The sequence below is a fragment of the Ranitomeya variabilis genome, chromosome 1, assembly GCF_051348905.1.
Source record: "Ranitomeya variabilis isolate aRanVar5 chromosome 1, aRanVar5.hap1, whole genome shotgun sequence".
In the NCBI taxonomy this organism is placed as follows: domain Eukaryota; kingdom Metazoa; phylum Chordata; class Amphibia; order Anura; family Dendrobatidae; genus Ranitomeya; species Ranitomeya variabilis.
Genome location: NC_135232.1, coordinates 25,256,694 through 25,270,099, shown reverse-complemented (window position 1 = coordinate 25,270,099; position 13,406 = coordinate 25,256,694). Strand labels below are relative to the sequence as shown.

At 45.0% G+C, this 13,406-nt stretch overlaps 1 protein-coding gene across 2 annotated transcripts in view; it reads left to right on the top strand.

The window, feature by feature from the left end:
• The window catches only part of OXCT1 (3-oxoacid CoA-transferase 1), a 71,094-nt gene extending 58,280 nt beyond the window's left edge, over positions 1-12,814 (top strand). For both annotated transcript variants that reach the window (XM_077281414.1, XM_077281415.1), the window contains 4 exons: positions 5,400-5,489; positions 11,221-11,301; positions 11,712-11,813; positions 12,631-12,814. In XM_077281414.1, coding sequence (XP_077137529.1) covers positions 5,400-5,489; positions 11,221-11,301; positions 11,712-11,813; positions 12,631-12,672 — 315 coding nt within the window. In that variant the 3' untranslated portion in view covers positions 12,673-12,814. The remainder of the gene's footprint in view (positions 1-5,399; positions 5,490-11,220; positions 11,302-11,711; positions 11,814-12,630) is intronic.
• The last annotated feature ends 592 nt before the right edge of the window (positions 12,815-13,406 follow it).

Genomic DNA, 13,406 nt, shown 5'->3' with positions numbered 1-13,406 from the left:
TATATAGAGGATGTGTCCTGTGTGGTGTAGTATATAGAGGATGTGTCCCGTGTGGTGTAGTATATAGAGGATGTGTCCTGTGTGGTGTAGTATATAGAGGATGGGTCCCGTGTGGTGTAGTATATAGAGGATGTGTCCCGTGTGGTGCAGTATATAGAGGATGTGTCCCGTGTGGTGTAGTATATAGAGGATGTGTCCCGTGTGGTGTAGTATATAGAGGATGTGTCCCGTGTGGTGTAGTATATAGAGGAGGTGTCCCGTGTGGTGTAGTATATAGAGGAGGTGTCCCGTGTGGTGCAGTATATGGAGGAGGTGTCCCGTGTTGTGCAGTATATGGAGGATGTGGCCCGTGTTGTGCAGTATATGGAGGATGTGGCCCGTGTGGTGCAGTGTATATATTGTAGCACTGCAGTGTCCTCGCTGTGCAGTGAGAAGGCCGTGACCCGGCAACAGTTCAAAATAAAGTCTCGTTTAATGTACAGCGTACTCACTGGGTCTGCTTCCACGACCAACACTGACACACCCACACCCTTCCTGCAGTGTTTTATTTCTCTCCTCAGGGAAGCTGTGGCCATGGGCCACTAATAAGATCCGGCCTGGAGGAAATGGAGCGGCCCCGCTACCTTCCTGCAGTCCGTTTTAAAAATAAAAGCCCATATCGGGTTTTCCTGAACAGTTCCTTGGCCACATAACTTGACCAGGTTCATGCTTATTTTTATTCTTCCTTGTGACTCACAGTTTCTGTGACCACAAGGCACTGCAGCGGATCTAATACGCTTTTGAGCGCATCCTGGGGGACATATAGCGACCCTCGCAAATATCACCAGTCGCTGCCTCACAATAAATAAGGCATGTGTCCCATGTGGTGTATTGTACTGTATATAGGGGATGTGTCACGTGTGGCTTCTTGGCAGCTGTCAGGAACATGAGGTATTTAATTGTGTATTATCACGCACACTGAGCTCTGCTACGTTCCTTAAAGCTGAGTAGACACACGCTGCGGGCCATTCCGACCCCCCCTCTTCTCACTCTGCCTGCTGTGTGTGTGAATCCTAAACCCCTCATTTCCCCCTCCCAGAAAAAGTTTTATTGCTTTTAGCTGCAAATACCAGGCTCTGGGAAAACTACTCATTCCCTCCTCCCATCTAATACCAGCCAAAACTGGTGTGGCAGCCCTGAGTTTCTTTGTTCTATTAAAGTTATATATAGTGGTACCTATTTGGGCTAGAGAGATAAGAATTATATATTCCGAATGTCCATCGTTAGATCTATCACCCACTGAAAGCGCTAGCAGCTTGTAATTACTCCGTGTTCACACTTAAAAGAACGCCCCTGACTTGGGGAACATCATGAGCATGGTGTCATATTTATGCAAGGTTCACACAGCAAGTTATATATTAAAAAAATAGTTTTCATATCCTAAGTAAAGGGGAGGTGTCAGCCTCTAAGTGATGTCACCACAGGGGGAGTGCCTGGGTTTTGGGCTAAGAATATCTTAGTGAGACAGCATTCCAGCAGCGTCTTGTGTCCGGGGTCCAGCTGCTCTCTACATATGTACTATGCATCTAGATGTTTTTATCCTCCTAAGCCACAGGCGAGCCAAGATGATACCATGACATAAAGACTTGCAAGTGTTCTTTTCAAATTGAATCCCGTTTTATGTGTAATTTGTATTCTACACATGATTTTGTCTTCTTTATAATATCTTTTATACTTTGTAAACACTGCCTACCTTTTTATGGAGTGAAATATGTAATTTACTAGCTTGTCTCTCCCTGCTCTATAAACGAACTGTCGCTTCCTCTGAAGTGAATTATGTTACTGATTTGGGTTGGCTCCGGACCCGTTAATCCTTAGTAAATCGGAGCTGGTGGCAGCATACTTTGTTCTGTGTGTTTGGGAATCTTTGTAGCGACGGCGGCGTTGATAATTATTGTTCCCGCCTGTGTGGGTGTAGTTATATCGCCCTCTCTGCAGCGGGCTCAATAGCCAGTACATAGCAGGCAGCCTTTCTGGCCACTAATTACCCTAGGTGCAGTACTTAACCTGACCTTAGGGTAAAGGGGGCGCCAGAGAGCTGCAAGTTCCAAACCGGAAGTGGGATGTAGATAAATCCCCTTCACCAAACCAAACAACCCCGGTTCGTCACAAATTGGTGTGAATAGTGGGGACGATAAAGGTATCCTCCCCGGGATCCCTGACATATGGTTGGGATCCGTGACATATTGTTGGCAGCACGGTGTGAACCGTGACAGCAGCGTATTGCACCTTAGCGTGATTGAAATGAATGGAGAACCTCAGAAATTATATTAGAAGGTTTGATCTCAGACATATGCAGAATTTTGATTCCAGCTCTGGATTCCGGCTCTGAAGCTGCTCCGTGTGCTGCCTGTTTTTTCTGTTCTTGTGCGGTTTGTCAGGCCTGTGCTCACTGGGTGCAGGCAGTAAAGGATCCATGATTGCCAGGTCACTGGAAGCAAATAATTGTCATTCCGCGCGGCATTGTGTCGTGCCGTCTGATGGATCTCGCATAGGGGAAATTAGGAGGGGGGACAGTTGCATAGCAACAGTGTAAAAAAGGCAAGACATATAGAATAGAGAGAAATGGACTAAATGTCTTAGCTCTCAGGTTCTCCCAGCTTGGATTCATCATTATGTGGCGACATTCAGACCTTGTCAACCGAAAATCTATGTACATTGTGAAGGACCCCGCTGTCGCTCTTATAGGCGGAGTGTGACCTATTAGGGTCCTCACTGATCACTAGTGATGTATCTGTAGTGTGGGACTCATGAAGTGTGAATTCAGTGTAGTGTAATGGAGCGGAACGATGCATGGTTACTGTTCTGGTAGTCAAAAATGTACTGACATGTAAAGGGCATGCCCACCAGTGTAGAATTGCTGCATAGGGAATGCAACGTTTCTTTTACATTAATCTTTGAATATCAATTATGCTCCAGAGCTGCACTCATTATTCTGCTGGTGTAGTCACTGTGCACATACATTACATTACTGATCCTGAGTTGCATCCTGTATTATACTCCAGAGCTGCACTCACTATTCTGCTGGTGCAGTCACTGTCTACATACATTACATTACTGATCCTGAGTTACATCCTGTATTATACTCCAGAGCTGCACTCACTATTCTGCTGGTGCAGTCACTGTCTACATACATTACATTACTGATCCTGAGTTACATCCTGTATTATACTCCAGAGCTGCACTCACTATTCTGCTGGTGCAGTCACTGTGCACATACATTACATTACTTATCCTCTACTGATCCTGAGTTCCACCCTGTATTATACTCCAGAGCTGCACTCACTATTCTGCTGGTGAAGTCACTTTGTACATACATTACATTACTGATCCTGAGTTACCTCCTGTATTATACCCCAGAGCAGCACTCACTATTCTGCTGGTGTAGTCACTGTGTACATACATTGCATTACTGATCCTGAGTTACACCCTGCATTATACTCCAGAGCTGCACTCACTATTCTGCTGGTGCAGTCACTGTGTACATACATTACATTACTGATCCTGAGTTACATCCTGTATTATACCCCAGAGCTGCGCTCACTATTCTGCTGGTGCATTCACTGTGTACATACATTACATTACTGATCCTGAGTTACATCCTGTATTATACCCCAGAGCTGCGCTCACTATTCTGCTGGTGCATTCACTGTGTACATACATTACATTACTGATCCTGAGTCCGTGCTCCTCCTTTTCGTGGTAATGTTTCTCCTCCATGCTCTTATTCCGTGTTTTTCCTTTTGGTGGCGATGTTTCTCCTCCATGCTCTTCTTCCGTGTTCCTCCTTATGGTGGTGATGTTTCTCCTCCATGCTCTTCCGTGCCCTTCCTCCGTGCTGCTTCTTCTCCGTACTCCTCCTCTACGTGTCTTGCAGTGTGCTGTCTTGTAGGAGAATGTGATCTTGGGCCTTTGGGGCATTGTCTTCTCGGTATTCTGCACACATTACCTTGGCAGTGACATGACTTTGCTGGTGTTTCTGATTACTCTTGTGTAAAATCCCTGCTGCGATGACTGGTCCTGGCAGCGATCACTGCACGGTGCCGGCCTATCTGACCCTCTGATCACCCCAGGATTATGTTCTCTATTTTATGAGATATCTTTGTGATTGACCTGTAGACAAGGCGCGTTACCCGGCCTGGGATTGTGTTAGCAGCATTGTCTACTGCACAGGTTACACATGTGTTGATGACTGTGCAGAATATACCTGCTGATATATCGTGCAGCGTATGAAGGAACGGCAGTTTTGAAATATAAAGAATCCGGACAAATACCATTGGCTTAACATGCACCTGTCAGTTCAGATGTCTGTTCAGAATAATCTGCAGTTTGTACTTCTATATGACTTCTATCCTATATTTTTCACCAGTTTCCTCTGCAGACGTTATCTAAATTTTCAGATGCTATAATGTCTCCCAAATACGTGTTCATCTGTCTCTATGTAGCACATGCAGCAGTAGCATGGAGGACATTATATAACAGTACTGAGCAGTGCAGCTGTGAAGCCAGCACTAGGTGTGAGATAAACCACTGAAGAGCAGCAGAACAATGCAGAACATAACACAACAGTACTTAGCAATGTAGCTGTCAATCCAGCACTGTGGTGAAATAAACCAAAAGACAGCAACAGAAGTATGGAGAATATAACACAATATCACTGATATACTGATATATACTGATATATACTGATATAAGGTGATAACACCTTATCCTCGCCCATCACTAGGGGTGCTTTCACATTGCGTTCCCGCACCCCTTCGTTGACCCCACCAGGGCTTGTGTTCAAACCTCCCTCAAAATGGGATTTGGGCATATGCACCAATGGGGCCATAGACTATAACGGTGCCGACAGAGCAATTATTTTCAAACAGGTACGTCTACTGGAGGCGGACACTCAGACGTAGTAGATTGTATTGGGGTGTCAGTCTCCTGTATGCGTACACTCCCGAATGTGATGCACGACAGCGCACGTGTTCGCTCTGTCAACACCGTTACAGTCTATGGCCATCGGTGCATACGCACAATCCTTGTTTTGCGGGCAGTTAAGATGCAAGCCCCAACGGTGCCAAAGAACGGCTGCCTGAATGCAATGTGAAAGCACCCTAAGATAAGCAACGAGCGAGAAGCATGAAGAACATGACACAACAGTACTGAGCTTTTTTTTTTATTTTACAAGACTCAATTATTCAGTGTGCTGCTCCATTTTTTTTTGCATTTTAACCTTATTAAAGCAGTATGATTTGCAAAACTGAAATGGTCCCCAAGCCTAAAGAATTCTTAATATTCCCTCCTATAGATTAAAGTTGTTTATGATGTAATTGAAATAATAAAAAATATATCTATTTTTTTTCTCCTTTTAGGGTAAAATGGTGAAAGGAATGGGTGGCGCCATGGACTTGGTCTCCAGCTTTGGAACAAAAGTAGTTGTGACTATGGAGCACTCCGCCAAGGTGAGACATCTCTTTATAGCAGATATTATTCTATCTATAACCCCACCTATGTGTAGAGACACGGGGGGGTCGGCGGGTGCCCCTGTCCGCTAGCCGAAACAGCATGGACCAGGGATCATCCCACCGAACATCCGCTCTCTTTTTAAAGGGAGCATAACACTACTCAGACAACAGAGGGTGAGGGTAAAACAGTGTGGCAATACTGTATTGATCCACAAAACAGGCAGATAACACATAGAACAGTCCCAGCACAGTACCCAAGATGGTGCACATTACAGAGTCTCACCCTTCCACTGACTCACCGGGATGAGAGCAGCTCTTACTTCCGAGCTTCCAGTGTTGTCTACCACACCTGTGGCACACACACAGAGAGGTAATGACAAGTGTAGGAAGATGACAGTTCATTCAGATACAAGGCCAGTTGACAGGAGGGTCACAACCTGGCTTCATCTTCTAGGGCCGACTACCCCACCTGTGGTACGCACACAGAGTAGGTAACGACAAGCGTAGGAAGATGACAGTCCATTGAGGTACATGGCCAGGTGACCGGACGGTCCCAACCTGGTTTCCCCAAATGTATCCATGGTGCCAGGTGACCGGATGGTCCCAACCTGGTTTTTCCCAAACGTATCCATAGGTGCCAAGTGACCGGATGGTCCCAACCTGTTTTCTCCAAATATATCCGTAGGTTTCAGGTGACCGGATGGACCCAACCTGGGTTTCACAAACGTATCCATGGTTTAGCAGTGGTCAATGGAACAGATCTGTATTCTTCCAGCCAGGGCCAAGGTCCCCTAACCGGGCATCCTGTAGAATGACAAATCTGTGTCCCTCGTGATGGAGCCATGATGTCGTGTCTCCTATCCTGACTCTGGTTCTTTGGATGTCTGGATGTCTTGGCTGAATCTCTGGCTCCCTCTGTCTCTTACAGAGGCATATGCATATCACCTCTTTTTATATTTAACAAGTGTCCTTCATTCAGTATTTACAGATAATGCTGATGCCAACAAACTGGCTGGCATGGACAATACGTGTTGAGACACGGGGGGTCGGCGGGCGCACCAGTCCGCTAGCCGGAATCTCATGGACCAGGGATCGTCCCACCCAACGCCCGCTCTCACGTTAACGTGGGCATAACGCTACTCAGACAACACAGGGTGAGGGTAAAATAGTGTGGCAATGCTTTATTGACCCACAAAACAGGCAGATAACACATAGAACAGTCCCAGCAAAATTCCCCAAGATGGTGCACATTACAGAGTCTCACCCTTCTGCTGACCCACGGGGATAATGGTAGATGTTACGTCAGAGCTCCCAGGGTCGGCTACCCCACCTGTGGTGCACACACAGAGAGGAGGTAACGACAGGTGTAGTAAGATGACAGTCTATTGAGTCCATACAAGGTACAAGGCCAGTTTACACGAGAGTTACCACCTTCCATACCCAATGATCTCCATGGAGCCAGGTTGTTTCCTGTAGAATGATAGATCTTTGTCCCTCGTGATGGAGCCATGATGAATTGGCTGCAGTCCTGTTTCTCATCCTTTGGGTGTTTTGGCAGAATGTCTGGCTGTCTCTCTCTCCGTCTATCTGTCTCTGAGTCTCTTTATACAGAGGCATGTAACCTATTTTGAGATTTACCCTTCAGTCCAGTATCAAGATAAAAGGAACAATGGTGATGACCAAGTTGCCTTGTTTATGTAATCTATTTGTATAGATTTTCCTCCTCTGTTTTAAAAATCGACAAACTATCTGGGCTAGACAATGTATAATTACCATATCAGTGACCTCACAATTCATCAAGGATAAGAGCACACTATGTTATTTCAAATATCAGCTTACCAGTCAATATTCCAGGCTTACACAAACAAAAATTAGTTTCTTGACCAACCAGAAATCAACACTTAAATCCAAAAGCCAACATACCGATAAAAAGTCAATTCTTCTTGGTTTGCTAAACATAGTCGTCTGGGTAATTAAGGTATAATCTGGTTTCTTCACAATGCGTAATTAGCATATCAGTAAACCTCACTAGTCATCAAGGATATGAGTACAATGTTACATCAAATGTCAACTTACAAGTCAATATTGCAGACTTACACAAGCAAAAGTCTGTTTTCTTGAACAACCAGAAAGAAACGCATAAATTCAAAAATCAACATATAGATAACAGTCTATTCTTCTTGGTTTGCTAAAAATAGACGTCTGGTTAATTAAGTTACAATGCTGTGTCTCCACACCATGTATAAACGGATTGTCCTGCCATTTTCATACATAATATTAGGTATTTATTAAAGGGGGGTCCTGTGTTCAGGCTTCTGATCACTAGGTCAGAGCGGATACATAGATTGTCTCACCCTCTGGAGTCCCGTCCTGTCCTGTGTTACACACACAATCATTGATATGAATAGACACTGTGTAATACTCTCTTTCCCCCACGGAGGCGCTGCAGGAATACTGAGCACTTATTGCCAGGTTTCCATGCAGATCGCAATGAGCCCTAATAATGGCTGACCGGCACCACCTCTACGATCTGCAATCAATCGATCCAGCTTAAAAAATTAAGATTCGGAGGGAGATGAGGCCGGGTTATGGCAGAAATGTGAATGTTTTCTGCATTTAATGGACAGGACTCGACTAGCTGAACGGAGATGGATGTGTTGTTTAGGCAGAGCTTCGGCTGTTTCTATGGAAACGGCTCATTTTCCGGATGCCTGTCTTGTTTCTCCGCTCGCTATAATCGAGTTTAGGGCAATATGTGACAGCGCCTGGCAGGATGGAGTCGTCTGCCGCGTGCACAGAGGGTGTTTTTTGTCTTCAGGTGATTCCTTATAAACCTGGAGCGACACCTGGATCACAGGTGTAACTCTCATCATGTGCAGGGATGGCACTGCCAGCCGTCTCTATAGACCCCTGTCCTGCTCCTGATCGCCACATGTGATTTGCCAGATAAACATTTACCCAGGAAAAAGTTTTATATAAAGTTTCCAGTAACTTTCTCATCCCCCGATCAGTGCGGCAGAATTTCTCTCTGCTCCTTACTGGAATATTTCACATTCAGCAAATTTTCTTATACGGTAATAAGAAATTCTGCAGTTCTCCATTAAACATTACCAATATCTATTCTCAAGATTTATGCTATCAATGAGACAGAACCTTTATTATTGACTTTCAGGAAATTGAAATCTGTCTTGGTCAGGTGCTGTACACACAGGTGTATGGCCCTTTACATAACACACATAACCCTTTACATATCCACAGGTGTGCGGCCCTGTACATAGCCACAGGTGTATGGCCTTTTACATAACCACTGGTGTATGGCCCTTTACATAGCCATAGGTGTGCGGCCCTGTACATAGCCACAGGTGTGCGGCCCTGTACATAGCCACAGGTGTGGGGCCCTGTACATAGCCACAGGTGTATGGCCCTTTACATAGCCACAGGTGTATGGCCTTTTACATAACCACAGGTGTATGGCCATTTACATAACCACTGGTGTATGGCAATTTTCATAGCCACAGGTGTATGGCCCTTTACATAGCCACGGGTATATGGCCCTGTACATGACCACAGGTGTATGGCCCTTTACATAACCACTGGTGTATGGCAATTTTCATACCACAGGTGCACGGCCCTGTACACAGGCCACATGTTCACGGCCCTATACACAGGCCACAGGTGCACGGCCCTGTATATAGCCAGAGGTGTTTTCAGAGCATATTTCATATTTGAAGTTGGATGTGGAGAGTTTTAGCTCCTTATCTGCTTGAAAACCCCAGTGTGCACATGGCCTTCGGGTATTTTTGCAGCACAACTTACTTAAGCACCTGTGCGTCCATGATATGACCAGGGCCGATTAATATCCAATGGAAGTGAATAATGAAGGTTCATATTCAATGACCACAAGCAGAGGTCTTGAAAAAGACCAGAATGTGATCAAAATCTGATTGTAGTCATTCATTAAAATCGTTGTTTAGTTCCAGTGTTTATAAATCTGCACTGGTCATGTGCACAGCTCATTACACAGCCGCAGATGCTGCAGAAACTCTTGTTCATTGCCTCGCAGAAGATTCAGATTTCGCCCTCTCAATTGATGTGGTAAATCGGCAGCACAATTCACATCAGCATCCGTGTGTGCATGTTATGACCAGGATTGACTTATATCCAATGTAATCCATGAAGGTCCGTATTCAATGACCATAAGCAGAGATCATGATAATGGCAAGAAAGCGATCAAGATCTCTGCTTGCATTCATTCAATAAAAAACCCTGTTTACTTCCAGTTGTTATAGATCCGTCCTGGTCATGTCCTGGATGCACAGCTGCACAGCTCGTTACAAGACACAGCTTTGATAATTTGGCTGTTACTTTAATGAGTTGTGCAGCTGTGCATCCAGCACACGAACAGGATAGGAACATTGATGATTCCTATTTATTGGCAATAAGCAGAGATCTTGAAATCTGAGAAGTATTTTACAAGGCCAGCAGATGACAAAGCAAACAGAGATCTTGAAATCAAAGTACGTGAGAAAATTGTATCATATTTCAGCTTTGCTGTCTTCAAGATGTCTGCTTGCTGTCATTGACAAAGAGACTTAATTGATTGCTCCCAGGTGATGAGAATGACTCCTGGTCATGAGCTGCATGCACAGCTGCTGGGTCATTATAGCCCTGTGTGATGACACAGCATTTAATCTTAATTATCTAGACGTCTATTTTCAGCAGGCAAGGAGACATACGCTATTATCTTTATGTTGACTTTTGAATTTGAGTTTTTCATTGGTTGGTCAAGACATAGACTATTGTTTGTACGAGCCTGGATGCTGACTTCTCAGTTGTTGTTTGCTGCAACTCATTGTCTGCTATCTTCGAGGGACAGGGACATAGGGTAACTGAACAATAGATGTTTATTAATACGTTGATTAAACATTGTACCAGGCCAGCTAGTTTGTTGACCTGCAAAACCGAGAAGGACGATCTATGCAAATTGATGAAATACTCCAACAATGAACGTTAAACTCATCCCACCTCCCCCTGACCTGTGGATGATGGCTTGAAGGACAGTTGTGAACTATACAAGGGAGATATGCCTCTGTATCAAAGGTGACTTGAAGAAGAACCACCCAGGAGAGTTTAAGGGTATGTGCACACGCTGCGGATTTTGCTGCGGATCCGCAGCGGATTTGACGCTGCGGATCCGCAGCAGTTTTCCCAAATTTTACAGTTCCATGTAAACCTATGGGAAAAAAAAACCGCTGTGCACATGCTGCGGAAAAATCCACGCGGAAACGCAGCGGATTATTTTCCGCAGCATGTCAATTCTTTCTGCGGATTCCGCAGCAGTTTTCAACAAGCACCAATAGGAAAGTGCAGTTGAAAACCCGCAGAGGAATCCGCAGAAGAAACTGCGATGAAATCCGCAGTGAAAACCGCAGTGGTTTTGCACTGCAGATTATCCAAATCCGCTGCGGAAAAATCCGCAGCAGAATCCGCAACGTGTGCACATACCCTAACTCTTTTCTGACTTTTTCTGAGCTCCTCTAAGATGATTGATGACCACAGTCCACATAGATTGTGCAGAAAAACTTAAGAGCCTGTAAAAGACAAGCAATGCAACATTTTTAATGGAACCCAACTGCAAAAATTTCCTGCCACACTGGATGAAATTTGATTTTACCGCGTGCAGAGCGGTATAGTATGTACGCTAACATGCGCTCTTTCTTCATCATAGGGAGGAACGCACAAAATCCTGGAACGGTGCAACCTGCCGCTGACTGGGAAACAGTGCGTGGACCGGATCATTACTGAGAAGGTGAAATGCGTCGCTGTCCTGCTGCCTGCGGGGGAAGGGGGTATAATCAATGCCAGCCTGGTGGCCGTACCAGCCCATCCCGCCCTGGGCCACTGCTCATTTATCTCTGGCTCGGTGCATCACGGTGACGGCCAGGGATCCAGCAGCTGCAAAAAGTCATTGTGCACATACCCTTAAATTAGCTGCAATGGACCCCACTGCCAGCCTCATGGCCACATATCAGGTCAGTGTGCCGATTTGGCTTGGGTTGGGTATTCCTCCTCTCTTCATCCCAGTAGTCAGAATGATGAGGGTATTTACCACTTGGACCAGGGGCCTCATCATGGCTGCCACCGTTCCTGTGCCACCATATTTATACCACGCTATGATTTTCGGCTGATCCCAGCTCTTTACTCCTCCGTGTGCATTAGGCCGTCTTTGATGTGGACAGAAAGAACGGACTGACGCTGATAGAAATCGCTGAAGGGCTTACTGTAGACGATATCAAGAAATGTACAGGCTGCGACTTTGCGGTGAGTAGTGGACAATACGACGAACTATTTCTAACCTTCAGCGCAGATGGTACAATATGTCAGCATCTGCGGCCCCACCGTCACTGCTCTGTCAATAAATGTTGCATACATCAATCTTACAAGCGAATAATGAAGAAAAGTGTTGTGATCTACATTTTCAAAGTAATCTGCTTCTTTTTCCACCTAAGAGTCACTTCTACTTCTCCTCCCCGAGTGATCAGGTGACACCTGACTATTAAAGTAGAAAGGGAGGGAAAAAGATAGAGAGGTGGAGAGGCATACAGACCTGGGCTTTGGCCTTCTAGTAAGTGTTTTCTCACCCTAGAGCTGGATTCACAGCTACACTGCTCGGTCCTGCTGCTTAATGTCCTCCATACTTTTACCTTCCTAGTAAGTGTTCACCACATAGCTGTATTCAGAGTACTTCTGCATAATGTCCAACTTGATACTGCTTTCTGGTAAGCGTTTTATATCAGTCCAGAGCTGCAGTCACAGTTACACTGCTCAGTGATGCTGTATAATATTCACAATAATTCTGCTGCTTCTGGATATGTGCTAGATAGAGACAGAAGAGCAGAAATCCCTCATGTCTGTGTACGCTGTGTATGGGAAACACCATAGCAGCTATTCTCCATCCACTAGCTAAGAGAAAACTGAAAGTTATAGAAAAGGCTTGCAAAAAAAAAAGAACAAAACCCATATCAAAGCATAAGGGCCCTAACATTGACTATTCTGATAGAAAAGCGTTACATATGGCACCATTTTTGATGTCCGTGTGATCAAAGACTAAGGTTGATGTTTGACTATTTATTTGCAGGTTTCACCCGACCTGAAGTCTCTGCAGCAGATCAGCGATTAAAGCGTTGGCCGATATGTTTAGTGGCAGCAGAACATCCAGAGCCTACAGAAGTGACCAGTCAGGACCTCTTTATAACATTAGTGATTTGTTACCTGGGGCCGAGGGGGAGAGATAGGGACTTAATAAAATAGTTTTGATTAACCCTTGTAGTTCCTTGTGTTTATATGAACCATTTGAGCTGAATCTACTTAGGCTTTGTTTGCAGATATTAGCGGGACTGCCAGGAATAAGAACGTGCTGAACTCTGGGAAAATTAAAATGTTCTGCTCATTATCATGGTCAGGCTGATTAGTCTGCGTTACACCTGTGGGGGCCATAAGCCCATCACACGCTTCATAAGGGGGCAATGGCCGCACTCATTCTGGCCCTCCACATTAGTATCAGCAGACAGTACCTGTGCTGCTCGTTCTCAGCCTCCCACATGTCACAGCAACATTCACCACCCAACTGGATATTTCCACATCATCTTGGAAAGTATGAATGTTTTACTGTGATTTGTTAATGACATTGAGTTGCTGTGTAGCCAAAGCCTTAAAGGAAACTTCCACCTCTTATCCTTTTATCTTCATGTAGTTTGCGCATCATGTGCTGATTTAAGATGTAATCTCTTTTTATATCTGTGACATCCTCTAATGCAAAGCTCCACATCAGCTGCAAAGACAAGGAATGTTCTTGTTTAATTCTGTCATCCTACAGCCACCACTAGGGGGAGCTCCCTGTATACAGAGATACAT